This window comes from Corticium candelabrum, chromosome 5 (assembly GCF_963422355.1).
Source record: "Corticium candelabrum chromosome 5, ooCorCand1.1, whole genome shotgun sequence".
NCBI lineage: Eukaryota > Metazoa > Porifera > Homoscleromorpha > Homosclerophorida > Plakinidae > Corticium > Corticium candelabrum.
In genome coordinates, this window is record NC_085089.1 from 34,323 (window position 1) to 48,295 (window position 13,973).

Below are 13,973 nucleotides of genomic sequence, written 5' to 3' on the forward strand. Positions count from 1 at the left end.
CCCAGAGCCGTATGTATATATATATATATATATATATATATATATATAGACTACTTGTGATGGCTGGGGTAGAGGGTCAAATTCAAATGACTGGTTCTCGTGTCAGTAACTGTTCTGATTGAAATTTGTCGTTCGATATTTTCTACAGTGAGTACACATAGTAACACAGATACAAGTAACAAAATTGCGCATGCGTAAACAGAGTTTCTGCTTGCAGATCAAGTTTCTCACTTCTATAGCCATCTAGCGCCTGTACTGCGCCCTCACCCTGTCGCAGCAGCAAACAGAGACTATGGTGTGATAACTCTAGCTAGCTATAGGCACACGATAGGGCGTTTCCATGGTTGTAAGACACATAAAAACTTGACAGACGGCAACCATAGCTAGAGTCTATGACTCCTCGTCACCTAGCCTCGTACCAGACCCTCTCGCGCCATCGTGCCCGGTTCCCATATAATACAACAACGGAGGAGAGGGTCTGGGATCATCGCGCCTACCGTTTATACTATTAGACGATCAACTTAGCTCGTATGTCACCAAGCCTCAGGCTACTAATACGATTAGTGTAATAGTTATTCTCATGTGTCACACAGAATGTCTTGCAACCGACTTGACCTTCTATTCGTACTCTTCTTGCTTCCTTTCAGTGTTGATATCCTGTCCCCATGCAAGCTCTACATATTTGCCAACCTCTCTGGGAAAGAGGACTTCCTCTCCAAGAGACTCTAGAGCGGAAGTCAACACCGTGACTGACGGCACGCGCTGCCAGGCTCCAAATGTTCCCGAATCATACACGAGCTTCCCGATTCGTATTGTTCTCGTAGCCCAGCATAGCAATAGAGCGGCACCTAGTGCATCCCTAGTCCAAGCTACCTAGACTGCTGATTGAATCACATTGGACCTCACAGCTTCAGACAACGTGAATCGAACTCAGGATTGAGCTCCCTCTGTGAATGAATCTCTTTCCATGCAGCAAAATGAATCTCTTCCCATGCAGCTACAGGAACAAAATGTAAACAGAGAATGTATGCAATCGGATATCACAGCTAGCATAACTTTGATGGAAGAATGGATTCATAATTAACTAAGAGCATGAAAGCGTTGACGTTGGTGACGTGGGGTGACACTAGGTGAAGAAAGTAGGCGAGATGATCCCAGACCCTCTTGGCGTTGTCGTGTTATACAGGAACCGGGCACAATGGCACGAGAGGGTCTGGTACGAAGCTCCTCGGTCACCCATCACCACACTGACTATTGAGTATCCGGGAATGCTGAAAGCGTGTGAGCTTGTCACGCGTCTAGACCGTATGGGTAATCCGGGGTATTTCCGCACACGGGCAATTCCACACTTTTGAATTCAATTACTTCTTATTTCTTTCAACGGGGACAAAATGGAAGGGGGAACACTCGCTGGATAGCTTATCGTTCTGCGCTTTAGGTAGTGGCAAAATAGCTATGTTTGTGAGCCGGAAGAATATTCTAGCTAGTGTTTTTCATGCAAAGGTGAGCATCATGTTGTAAAACAAACCGTCTAACTTTTTAGCTAGCAAGTTGTTTGGTGACTTCATACTTTCCAAAGATAGACACACCACTATTACTGCTCGTGCATATCGCAGAAGATAAATCACCAGCTGAAATTAGCCGATCACAGGCATCTTTTCGTCATTTATTGGGGCCTTCGTAGGATGCAAAGTGGATATCATATCATTTCATTGTAAATTGCTATATATATACTAAGCAAAAGACCATCAAAGAAGCAGGCATGAGTTTGTAAACGGTGCACAGCCTGAGAGGAGAAGCAGAATACAAAATCAGTAACATGTAGGGCGGACCATAGTTAGCATTCGCAGAAAACCTACAAAAACTTTACCTTTGCTTTATGTATGCTCAAGTCGTAATTCTAACCAGGTGTCGTGATTGCAGCCATCAGAGGGAGGAACGGCAACTGTGCAGAATAGCCCCACCCCTGATATTTGACCCTAATGCAAAAAATGTCCAACTGCTTGCTTGTATAGTTGCATGGTGCCAAGAACAGCCGTCCACGTATACTACAGTAGCAAACGATGAAACCATGTAAACGCAGGATGCAATCTCTTGCAGAAGATACGGGTCATCTAACTAAAAAGTGTGCGGAATTACCCCGGATTACCCTACACCTTTCGGAACACTGGTTTGTGAGTTGGAGTGCTGATAGATAGAATTCAGGAACTAGTAATAGCTACAACAATAATGTATGGTGCTACTAAGCTTATCTGAGATGCCCAAATTTATATTAGACATGGAATCGTGGGATCCGCATTTTCGGACTTTAGTTGGTTTAGCATGTGCAGACGTCATGCACACGTGCCATACGTCATGCACACGTGCCATACGTCATGCACACGTGCCATACTTCTGTAATCTCATACTGTAAATTGTGAGGCAGCCACTAGGAGAGAAGCCAGACTCCATTGACACCTTGTCAGCTCGTTCCTTGCAGCACCTGATGTAATACTTAGTAGTCTTTGTTGAGCATGAGCTCATAAACAGTGCAAAGCTGTAGTTCTTGATGGCAATTTTCGTGCCCCGCAAAAATCAAAGAAATGGCCCGATAGCGGCAGTTTCCATCTGTGCCCACAGCTACTGGAAGCAGATTTGCAGGAGCATTGTCTGGTATCAGATCCCTAGCCAGCAAATCTAGTTGCCACTGAGACAAGAAACTAGTATGGCTTTCGGGAATATTGGTATCCGCCAATCTCGGCTAGAATTGCTCTGGCTTCGACTTCTGTTGCACATTTCAAGTTTAGTAAGTGCTGAATGCACGCCATTGTGCGGGAAGCCAGTCAAAATCGAGCCTAGTGTGAGGTTTCTTTAATTAATTAATTAATTACCTAAGTGTTTCCCAGGTGCAGGTGGTGTCATTCCTTGTGCACGTGCTTCAGCGGAGCGCTCTTCGCTGGAACACGGGTGGACAGTTTACGTTCGTGTAGACAGCAAAGTTGAGGTTTTGTTTACCCAGATTACGCCATACTAGTTTTCAAGCTCCTACTAAACTCGAAAATCTGGAAAGTCTATCTTGGTCACGCTTTACCATTCCTATGGCATGCCGACTTCCTAGCTATAGGCTTGACTAGTCGCCATTCCTGTGACAGAGATCGCCATTTGGCGATGGGCGACTGGTCTTTCGAACCAATTGATCATGCTCTTCTATACTACTCTCTTCTGATGCAACAGCGTATGGTCATGCTCTTCTATACTACTCTCTTCTGATGCCTGCCTTAATTCCAGGAGAGCAGGAGAGGCAAAGGAAATGCACGCTAGGTAAATAGTCAACAACTGCCTGCTGTGTAGCTATAAGATTGTACCTGCAAGTTGAATATGTACCCTCACCCAACAGCTCCTCCAGCACTTCATATTTAGCCAAAAAATGAGAATTCTATACCACATAATATTCAAGTACAAACCACAAAACTTTCTTAAAGACATTACTGTGATCCAAGTATGTGCAGGCCTGTCACGTTTCACTCCACGAAAAAATTCCCTACTGTCCAATAATGCATTGCTTATCAAATTCTTGTCAAAGAGAACAGCTGGAGCCACAAATGAGTAGCCCTGTACATAAAGCTGCTTTCAACTTTGAAGCACGATGTGACAAGCAAACATTTCTATCTACCCGAAAAATATCCTTGTCACTGAGAGAGGGAACAACAGCAGGTGAATCTGTTGGTGTCTGACGAGTGAATTCCTCCGAGAAGTTGCTCACATCTAATTCATCTCTGATTACTGGAACAAATGGTGGTGACATTTGTTTGCTTTTCAAACACGCCCAGTCCAAACCATCAAACCACTGATGCTGCTTGATATCTTCAACTCCATTCCTTCCACAACCCAGTCGACGTTTGGCATCCTTAGCCAATAAACCCCTAAGAAGATCCTTCACTCCAACGGAAAATGACGTGGGATAGAAAGGCTCACATCGAAGTATACGTCTTCCAAGTAAATTAGAACTACAATCAGCAATCAAACACAGGAAGAAAGACAACATACCTTGACACTTTTATTTGAGAGTTATCTTCTCCTTCAACTGTAAATGGGGATGCTCCGGAAAGTAATTCATACAACAACACACCAAGACTCCACCAATCAACTGCCTACATAAAACAAACAACCACACATTTCAAATACAAAGAACGCCACACAACACGCTGTCTGATCCGTATCAGAATACGAAACAAACACACCCAGAACCTAATCAGTCCTCCAAGCAATAATCACATTGCATAGGTAATACAGTAGGACACCACTTATCCGACACTCAGTTATCGGACAGCACGGATTATCCGACGGTGCATGGCTTGTCTGAACTGCAAGGCTGTGTGCACGCTAGGATATACGATTCCTGTGTGTACAGTACTGTATCCGTGATCCACGTGTCGTCAAATTAAATGTGCAGCTCTAGAAACGGTTCTTCAGTACCTGGAAGAACAACCTGAAGTTTCAGTAAGCACAATGGTCCTACTGAATGGGCTGCTGATGAAAACTACAGCAAGAAGAGGGAAAGTATCGATCCAGACTAAGATTAGTGGTTACTTTAAGTCTTGACAGTTCCCATTAGTGTTCTCCCTAGTCAAAGAAGTTGTACTGTATTAGTTGTTACATGTACAATTAGATGTTGAGCTTCTTTTAAGTATTCTGCAGTCGTATTTCAAAATGCGTCAGTTATCCGACGTCCTTTTAGTCCCATGTCCGTCGGATAAGTGATGTCCTACTGTAGCTAATCTCACACCTTATCATGTCCTTTTTTGCTGCTCTTTACCACTTCTGGAGCCATGTACTCCACAGTTCCACAGTAGGAATATGTCCTATCTCCCTACAAATACTACATAGTTTACATTACAAAACACCAGATACAACCAAGTACACCTCATCTCCAATCATTTCCTTGCTCAGCCCAAAGTCAGTCAGTACTACATGACCTTCAGCATCCAAAAGTATGTTCTCCAGTTTAAGATCACGATAAATTATACCCAACTATCAAAAAATGCAATGCAAATACATACAACTGACTCATAGTAGCACATACATAAAACAGAATATAAATTTTGTCATAAAGCTGCAAGTACAAAAACTACAAATGTCCAAGATTGAAGCCAATACAAATAATTTGCTATCACACATAAAATGTAATTAAGTGTGTCACTAAAGCCCGGTTCACAATACGACGCTGACCCTGATGCTGACGCTAACACTGAAGATGACGTCCGCCTGAGCATCCTATTGTAAACATGACAATGTTCTCAACGATGGTCCCAGCGTTCATCCAGCGTTCTTGACGCTGGAGTTGACTCAAGTAATTCCAGCGTCAATACTGGAGTGTACCAGCATTAATTAACGGAAAACAAGTGATTGCTTTTGACAAATCAAAGAGAAGGCTCTTGCACCAAATCCCAAATTCAGCATAAAGGGTCTGATCAAAAGAGTGCAGACATATCCTTGCCTTTGGCAAGTCCATTTGAAGTAGTATAAAATAAAGACCAGCATGTCAAAGAAAATAATTTATCATTAACACAACTTCAAAAATATTATACCTTGTGTAAATGTTCAATTGCAAGAAGAACTTCTCCAACGTAAATGCGACATTCTGCTTCATTGAAATGGTCCCGTTGATACAAATGAGTAAACAATTCTCCACCACATACATAGTCTGAAACAGATAATGTTTCCTTTTAACAATATTAAAATGTACGGTTAGCCTGTTGCCCTGTAACACCTCCTTAGTATCTTGTTAAAAAGTTCTGATACGAATCACCATATCTACAGTCTAAGACAGTCTGTACACCACCATTCCACTAATTCTTTCAAACAGTCCTATATAATATATATAAAGAAACCATTATCTTTGTAAACCTTGAAAAAGAACTCTTCACTCCTAGCTAGCATGTTGGCTTAAATGCCCTTCCAAGTCTCACGTTAGTAATACTTGCACTATTGGGAGTGTTATATTATAGTCAAGTGCGTGTGGCCTTTAACCAGCAGATGCAGTTCTCTGTCTTTGCTTGTTACAGTTCAGCATTAACACCACAATATCAACAAGACTAGCCATTCCTCAGTTCTTCAGCACAAATAATGTTACATCAGTTTAGAAAAACAAAATGCAGATATGCTCTTGAGCAAACATGCTGACATGCTGACAACACGTCCATTTCACACAATGAAAACACTGAATACAAAATAAGTAAAAACAAAAACATGCCATTCATGTAAGATGTATTCACATTAATGATGCAAAGCGACACAGCCTTGCGTCATATACTGCCCTTCACATTTTCAAATTGCTCATGATGCAGCATTGTCAGAAACACGACACAAAATATAGAACCAGTTCTATTTCTTGCGTCAGGGTTTGTTTCCTGCGTACATGTGCCCATTGAAATCAATTCATACATTGGTGATGTCAAAGCTGTGCACGCTACATACACACAGAAACTGGCGTTTGATGTGAATGCATCTGAATGCAGAATAATCAAGACATAAAACTCAGGACATAAGACTCAGAACAGAAGACACAAGACACAAAACACTGCATAATTTTAATGTGAACCCGCCTTTACTTCATTAAGTTTATGAGAACTAACCTACTTTGTTTCTCGTCTTTATAAAAATTGCATCTATGTAAGCACAATAACTAGATATTAAGGCCACACAAAGTTATTTCTTTCTTTCTCGCCATCATGAATCACAAAGGTACGGGCAGCGTAAAAACAAAACTAAGACGAAAAATACCTAACAATAATAAACTTCATCTTCTTAATTAATGGCAACTCATCTTCTGTGTGGCAACATGTAGCAAACATCCATAAATACAGCTGTCAGGTAAGATCTCACAGTAACACAAAGTTTTTAGAAACATAACACACATTCAGCAATTAAATAATAGCAAATAACTAATTAACATCATACACTGACAAGTTAGATACATTTCCATATTGGTATTGGTCCATGAATGGCTAACTGATGTGATGAGAAACGCGGAATTATCAGTATCGTATATACAGGGTTGCCACACTTATTTGGCAAAAAATTCGTAGGCAACAAAAGTTGACAAAGACACGCCCACTTATATTTGGTAATTTACTGGCAACACAAAATAATCTTAAAATTTAGCAAATACACCATACTTAGTGTATATTTATGCACAACACGTTCAATGACCTGTTTAATTAACTCAGATAATTAAATTTATGACAGCTGCTGTTCAGATGTGAGACAAACAATGGTTAGCTGTGCAACTCCTTGTCAGCCAACAAAAGATATGGTTGGGTACCACTTATGAAAAAATATTGCATATAACCAGTCATTTTCTTCTTGTCAACGATGGCAGCCAGAGAACCGTTTTGTCCGTGTGAATGGCTATCAAAGAGGAACAGACTAGTGTTGCCCAAGCAGACAGCGAATGAGTACGGTGTGGCGACAAGTATAATGGCAGTACAACCATTCAACGCTGATTGTTGCAATAAGCACTCTTCAAATAGCCTCCATTCGCCTGCCCTAACAAAAATGTCCGTACTTGCCATCAAATAAAGTGATGGTTGCAATTGGATTGCTTCCTTAGCACTCAAGAATCCTGCAAGTGGCAATTCGTCATACCTTTTATTCCCTGCACGTATACAATTTAACAGGCCATCCTTTTGAGAAATAAACTGTTGGACACTAGTTTGGGTAGCAAGAAATTTGTGAGCAACTCTTGCGCTGATCAGGGTGCACGCGTTTCTCCCATCACGCTTATCAATTCTTGATTGACATTCTGAATACTCATATAAAGTCTCTACAGCTTCGGAAGGACATACCGTTTCACCATTGGTCACAACATCTGGAGAATGACTGTCAGAAGCTGTTTTGAATGCTCTGAATAAATTGTGAAAGTAAGGACCTGAAGCCAGAAAAGCTGTTATTTGCTGATTAGACTTTGTTGCAACTTTTGCAGCTTTGTTTGTAAGTTTGGCTGGCTGTTTCAATTTGACGAAAGAGGAGTCTGACAACATATTACTGAATGTAGAATGTAAGAGGGAACTCTTCACAGTGTCAGCAGTTGAATCAGCATGTCCACTAGTGGACTGACAAGTGTGAGAATTGTCATGAGATCTGACTTTAGAGGATTTCGTTTCTGATAACCTGCCGGCTACTCTTGCAGTGTTGCAGCCAAACATTTGCCTCATTTCTACAGTTGGTGAAAACTCAAAACATGTTGTGCTCCCTTTGTTGCACTTGATAGTCAAGAGGCTAGCCAAAAGCCTGGCCCCCATTCGACTTCGATATTCTGATTTTTCTCCCCGAAGAGCCGAAAAATGTCTCTACATCAGCCCCTGAATGAGGAATTACGAGTAGCGCTTTAGCCAACTTTGCCAGCACTGGGTAAAGAGTTAGGCCATCGTGACCAGACATTTGGCTTATTTCATGCCAATACTCATCAACCATCAAATCGCTCGAACAGGGGTGGTCAGCCACAGCTACCTGATACATCTGCCACTCTCTTTGAACTTTAGTCACTTCTGATGACGGCACTAATGGAAATTTTGACGCTAATGTATAGACATTGGACGCTGTTTGCCTTTTGCCTGTCTTGGGATCAAGCATTTGTATGCCTTGTAGAACAGGACAACTAAGCGGCAAACGAGACCACAATTGATGGGAAGCTTCTAAATAGAACCGACGACATCTGTCAAGAAATTCAAGCTCTCTTGGCATTGTTAGTACTGCATCAATGGATTTACGGCAGTCTGCACTGACCACAATGTCTTCAGCTGATATCCAGTTTCAAGAATCATCTAAATCAACGGTTAAGCAAAGGTCTAAACTAGCCTCTGCCAGAGTACAGGATTTGAGACAATTAAACAGCATAAATCTCAGAAACTCCAATTGACGGTGGTGCAATTTGTAGATCAAAACTTCCTCTGATTGAAATTCTTTGTCTAGTTTAGTAAAGTGTTCTAGAACTTCTTGCAAGAACTGTAGAAGCGGTCTAGTGTTGTTGTTCCTCATTATCTCAACAAATTGTCTAACATTGTCACGATGCCATACATCAGAGTTGGTAGAAAAGTACGTCTGAAGTGCATCCCACTGCTCAAGCGTACGTTCAACACACTGATGTAAACTGAGCCAGCGTGTCCCTGTGGGTTTTATCAGCTTATACTGAGGCACACCTAGAGTAGCCTGCACCTGCCTCAAGGCAGCACACCGTTTGAGGCTGTGGTCAAAGAAGTAGGCTGTCTGACGCAGAAAGTCTTCAATACTACCTGGTGAGACTCTGCAAGCTGCTGACGCACGAAGATGAAGTTGGTGGCAAGTACAGTGCAGCGAGAACAGATCAGGCTTCTTTTCAACCAGTCTTGTCAACACGGAATTCTTTCTACCACGCATAACATTGGCACCGTCAGAAGTGTACCCAATTAGGTTTTTCCAAGGAATACATTCTTCTTCTAACTTGTCAGATACAACGGAAAATATGCGTTCTGCTGTGGGCGAGCTTACCTCTTCAACTCCCAGCAGCATTGACCGAACCTTTCCTGAAGCAATTCCAGCAGTGTCCCATGCTCTCACTAATATGACTACTTGTTCACGAATACTTATGTCAGTAGCTTCATCCAGAACCAAGGAAAAATAGCTGGTTTGCATAAGGGAAACAACTTTAGATTGCATCGAGTTTGCAACTGTATGAATAGCAGCCGTCATCTTTGTCCTTGCCGCCTTCATTTCTGTCAAAATCTTTGAATCAGGTGCAATGCTGCAAAGAAGTGGAATGATATGATCGGCGGTTGCTACTGGCACATTGTGTTCGACCAAGAAAAAAGCAAGCTTCAAAATTCCATCCGCAGCAGCTACAGAGAGACTAGACTGCTTTCTTGGAAGAAGTGCCTCCGTGACATGACAGCATCCTTCTCTCTCCTGCTTTCGTTCTATGTGCTCAGAAGAGCGTGCATGATGATGTAATTGCCGTAGACCACCACTCTCATACCTCAGCTCCTTGTTGCACAGCATGCAGGTAGCCATGCTAGGCAGACGCCTGGATTGACTGAGCCACCCGATGCAGTCAGGATCTGATTCCCACTCCTTTCTGTACCTCTGACTCCACCGAGATCTCTTTGCAGTAAGTGTCGAATCCTCTGTGGGATGCAAAGGCACGCACTTATTTGATTCGCTCATTACACTCAGCAGTATATATCCGGGTCATCAAACTACCCTCCAATGGTCGGGATCACCTTACCGTGTATTGTGATAAATTTAATTAAAGACCTACCTGATGCTCTATATATATAGATATATTTATATTTATATCATGGGCGTGGTATATGGGCCATTCACAGCGCTCTCACAGGTTATGTGCAGGTAGTATATGGGCCATATACAACCGCTGCTAGGGACAAAGGTCATATAGAACCGTTGCTAAGGGCTGCACGTGTCATTGCCATACGTTGGCAGAGTAACAACAAACACCACATGTTTGACTTCATTGACTGCAGCTACATTGCAGTAAGTACTTGTAAGTAAACACAATGCTTTTAGTGCTATGTGCAGGTTGCATTACCAAAATAGCGCAGCTACTGTCTGTTCCCCATAAGCGTGAACTCGGAAGTGAGTAATGAAGTAGAGGTCACACCAGGTGTGCTTATTAGAGCACTAAGAGCTGCTCCAGTTGGACCATGTTATACCAATTATCTTAAATGGTTCCAGTTGCTGATCCGTTGATCTTACAAGATAATTGGATAATAGCCATTGCTCCACCCGTTTGTGTTTGATATGTACAAGTATTATCCTCCCGTTTTGTTTGCAGGAAAGGCCTAGATAATTTGATAAACAGAAATGCCAAACCTAGCTCTTTCTAACGATACCGAGATCATCGCGAAAGTCCACTAAACAGCAGAGATATTGATGATTTTCAAAGTTCACACTTATGGGAAACAGACAGTAGGTCACATGCAGTAAGTAGTCACTTTTGACCACCCAAGTACACCGTAACGTTACAGTTAGCAAAGTTCAATGCAGTATGAGGACCAAGCGTCACTTGGAGTTTGTTAGGTTCGCGTCAGCCAACTGTAGTGAAACCTCTGACCACGCCCATGATATAAACCGGTTATAAGATGGTTGGCCAGGTATAGGACATTATTGACACCTCCGCTCAAGGCTCTTATTACCTCGATAATTAGACCTCACCTGGGGCTTGGTCAATTATCTCTGTAATAAGAGCCTTTGGGCCTCCGTCAAAAATGCCCTATACCCCCTACCAACCACCATATAGCCATTACATGTCTATGTATGTATATAACCAAGACATTGAAGAGTGGTCTCAGCAGTTAAACTAGCCGGCAGAACTGCTGTCTAAACAACAGCGTTTGCACTGGGTTTGAAGATGCTGCGTCATTTATCCGGGACTGCTGAACGATCTCTCCAGAATTCATAGGCCCGCTCGCATTTTTCGTAGGCATTATTTTGCCCTAGAAATTCGTAGGCTACGAATCTATTCGTAGGTGTGGCAACCCTGTATATATCATATGCATTGCCAATTCTAATACACAGACTGAGAGACAAGTGCTATCAGTGACACATTCTATTCCACAGATGAGTTTGAAAGAATGACACATCACTGGCAACACTTTCAGCATGCCAAGAAAGTTTCTCACATCCCTCAACATCAATGCTGAAACGTGTCAATTTGATTGTCTGCACTAGCCCTAGAATGATGATCATGTGCTTCACAAAAGGCATGACACAAGGCATGACACGCATATCATCATATGGGTATAGTATACACACAATCTACACGTGCTGAACTTATTGTGCACCAGCACAAGTGCTCAAAACGCTTTGTTCACATGTATCAATCAAATATTCTGTACCTGTTTTCCCACAAAAATCAAAAAAAAGGCACACGCAGTGTGACTGTGTAAAACAAAGAAATAACTTGTGTGGCCTGTGATGAAACTACCAGAGCAAACTAAACCATAAACTGACACTTGCCATGTACACAAAGACTACATATGCATAATACTGTAGTCTATTTACTTCACCACCGTTACCATAGGAAAAAGCACACCTGCGTGTGACTACACTAGCACAGATAACTGTAATGCCAAAGTTACAGTACATTTATTCCACATGCACTTTTGCTATATACATGCATACACTTGTTGGTATGGCTTGACAACTATCTACATCAGTGAGGTAAGTGTGAGTAACATTTGCCAACCCAAAACCTAAAACATCTTAAGGTCACCAAAAACGGCAGTAAGATGGTACTCAAAGTACTGCCTATCATGCATGTTGTCCAAACTACAACAAACCATACATACATTATAAGCGTGCTACAATAAATTATCATATTATAGGCTTTTTGCCCTTTACGCAATAAAATTCCTTTTTCATGGCCACTACTACAGTAGTATGTGAATACGCACAGTGGTAGATTCAGGATCTTATAAAGGGTTTCTGCGTTAGAACCTTATTAGTTTGAGACATACAGCAGAGTCAACTGAAACGTGAGGAAACACCAATTTAGTCATTCACTAGTTATCAGCCATAACCAAGAAAATTTCATCCTCCTTGGGTGCATTGCTCAAATTCTTTGCACCAGTTTCTTCATGGCAAAGATGGATTGTTATAGACTTTGACATGAATGCAATGAATCTTCATCAAAGCCCAACCTGTTGTTATATCAGTCAACATCGTCGACCAGTGGTCAATATTGATCAGTTTATTAAAGTTGACTATTAAAAACACCTTTTGCTGTCTCAAAAAATGTTTCTGTAAAAATGCTAGAATTCTGTAGAAATGCTAGAAGCACTCCTGAATACATCACTGATGCAAGACAGCCCACTCATGTACAGATCTCACATGTACTGAAATAGTGCTGCTCATGTCATCATTAATTAATTAGTGTTTTCATCAACACCTACACCTACATCTTACAAGATACAAAAACATTATAAATGTATTTTTAGTAGAAATGCAGTGGCGTAGGAATCTTCATGAGCAGGGGGAGATGTACTGTGGATATCATCATGAGTAAGCAAAAACTACCTCGCTTGCCAGACTGTAAACAGATTTGCAAAAGTCACTGGCACAGAAAATTTCAATTCCTACACTGAGCGAGGAGATTTCATCACTCATCCCCATGCATCCTCCTCATCCCCATGCATCCTCCTCCTCCCCCCCCCACTTCCTACTCTGGTGGGATGGCTACACAAACTAGCAAAAAGCAAAAAACAAATGTGAATGGTTCAATACTGTACCAAATTGAGGGTGCCATAACTAATTAATTCACTGTTGCATTCACTTTTTGCATGAAGACTAGCATTGAGGGTGTTGAAACGTACCTACACCCTTCACATATACAGTACACATTGTACTGTATATTTGAAGTGGAAAATACACATTTTGCAAATTTCTATTTAAAAACTGAACGTTGAACATTTTCTGTTTCATTACCAAGAATAAGGTGAAGTTTGGCATCAGTCTGAAATGCGTAATGAAGAGTAACAAGAAAAGGAGACTCTCTGACCGCCTCCAGTACTTGTCTCTCAGTCATTGTATGTTCCGTAGCCTTTGCCTTCTGCACAATCGTTGCCTTCTTCAACACTTTCATAGCAAACAACCTGTCGCAATCTTTGCCAGTCTTTTTCCTCACCAAGAACACTTTCCCGTATGCTGGACAAACGCGTACAGTAAAGCGCCATTATTAAGAACATCTATTTCATTGTTATCTCACCTCCCGTCCCTAGAACACGTAGCAAATCGAAGTCTCGAAGACTTACCTTGCCCTCCTCCGTTTCAACTCCGAAGTCTGTAAAGTTGAAACGAGAATCAAATGCTGCGCAACGACAAAGGCAACACTACAATTCACACAACCTGACTGCAGATCATGCTCTACTGTCGTATAGGCAACATCTTGAGCAGCCATCAGCAGAAATACATTACGCTGTGTAAACGAATGCCGCCCAAAG

At 41.8% G+C, this 13,973-nt stretch overlaps 1 protein-coding gene across 1 annotated transcript; it reads right to left on the reverse strand.

Annotated features, from left to right (window-relative positions):
• Positions 1-82: 82 nt before the first annotated feature.
• LOC134180562 (ribosomal protein S6 kinase alpha-5-like) lies at positions 83-13,963 on the reverse strand. Its single transcript, XM_062647739.1, has 11 exons — positions 13,879-13,963; positions 13,739-13,813; positions 13,459-13,677; positions 5,568-5,683; positions 4,903-5,010; positions 4,766-4,849; positions 4,027-4,130; positions 3,653-3,968; positions 3,469-3,591; positions 3,317-3,415; positions 83-142 (listed from the first exon to the last, which is right to left on the reverse strand). Exons 1-11 carry the CDS (start codon positions 13,928-13,930, stop codon positions 83-85), a joined length of 1,356 nt encoding a protein of 451 aa, XP_062503723.1. The 5' UTR covers positions 13,931-13,963.
• Positions 13,964-13,973: the final 10 nt, after the last annotated feature.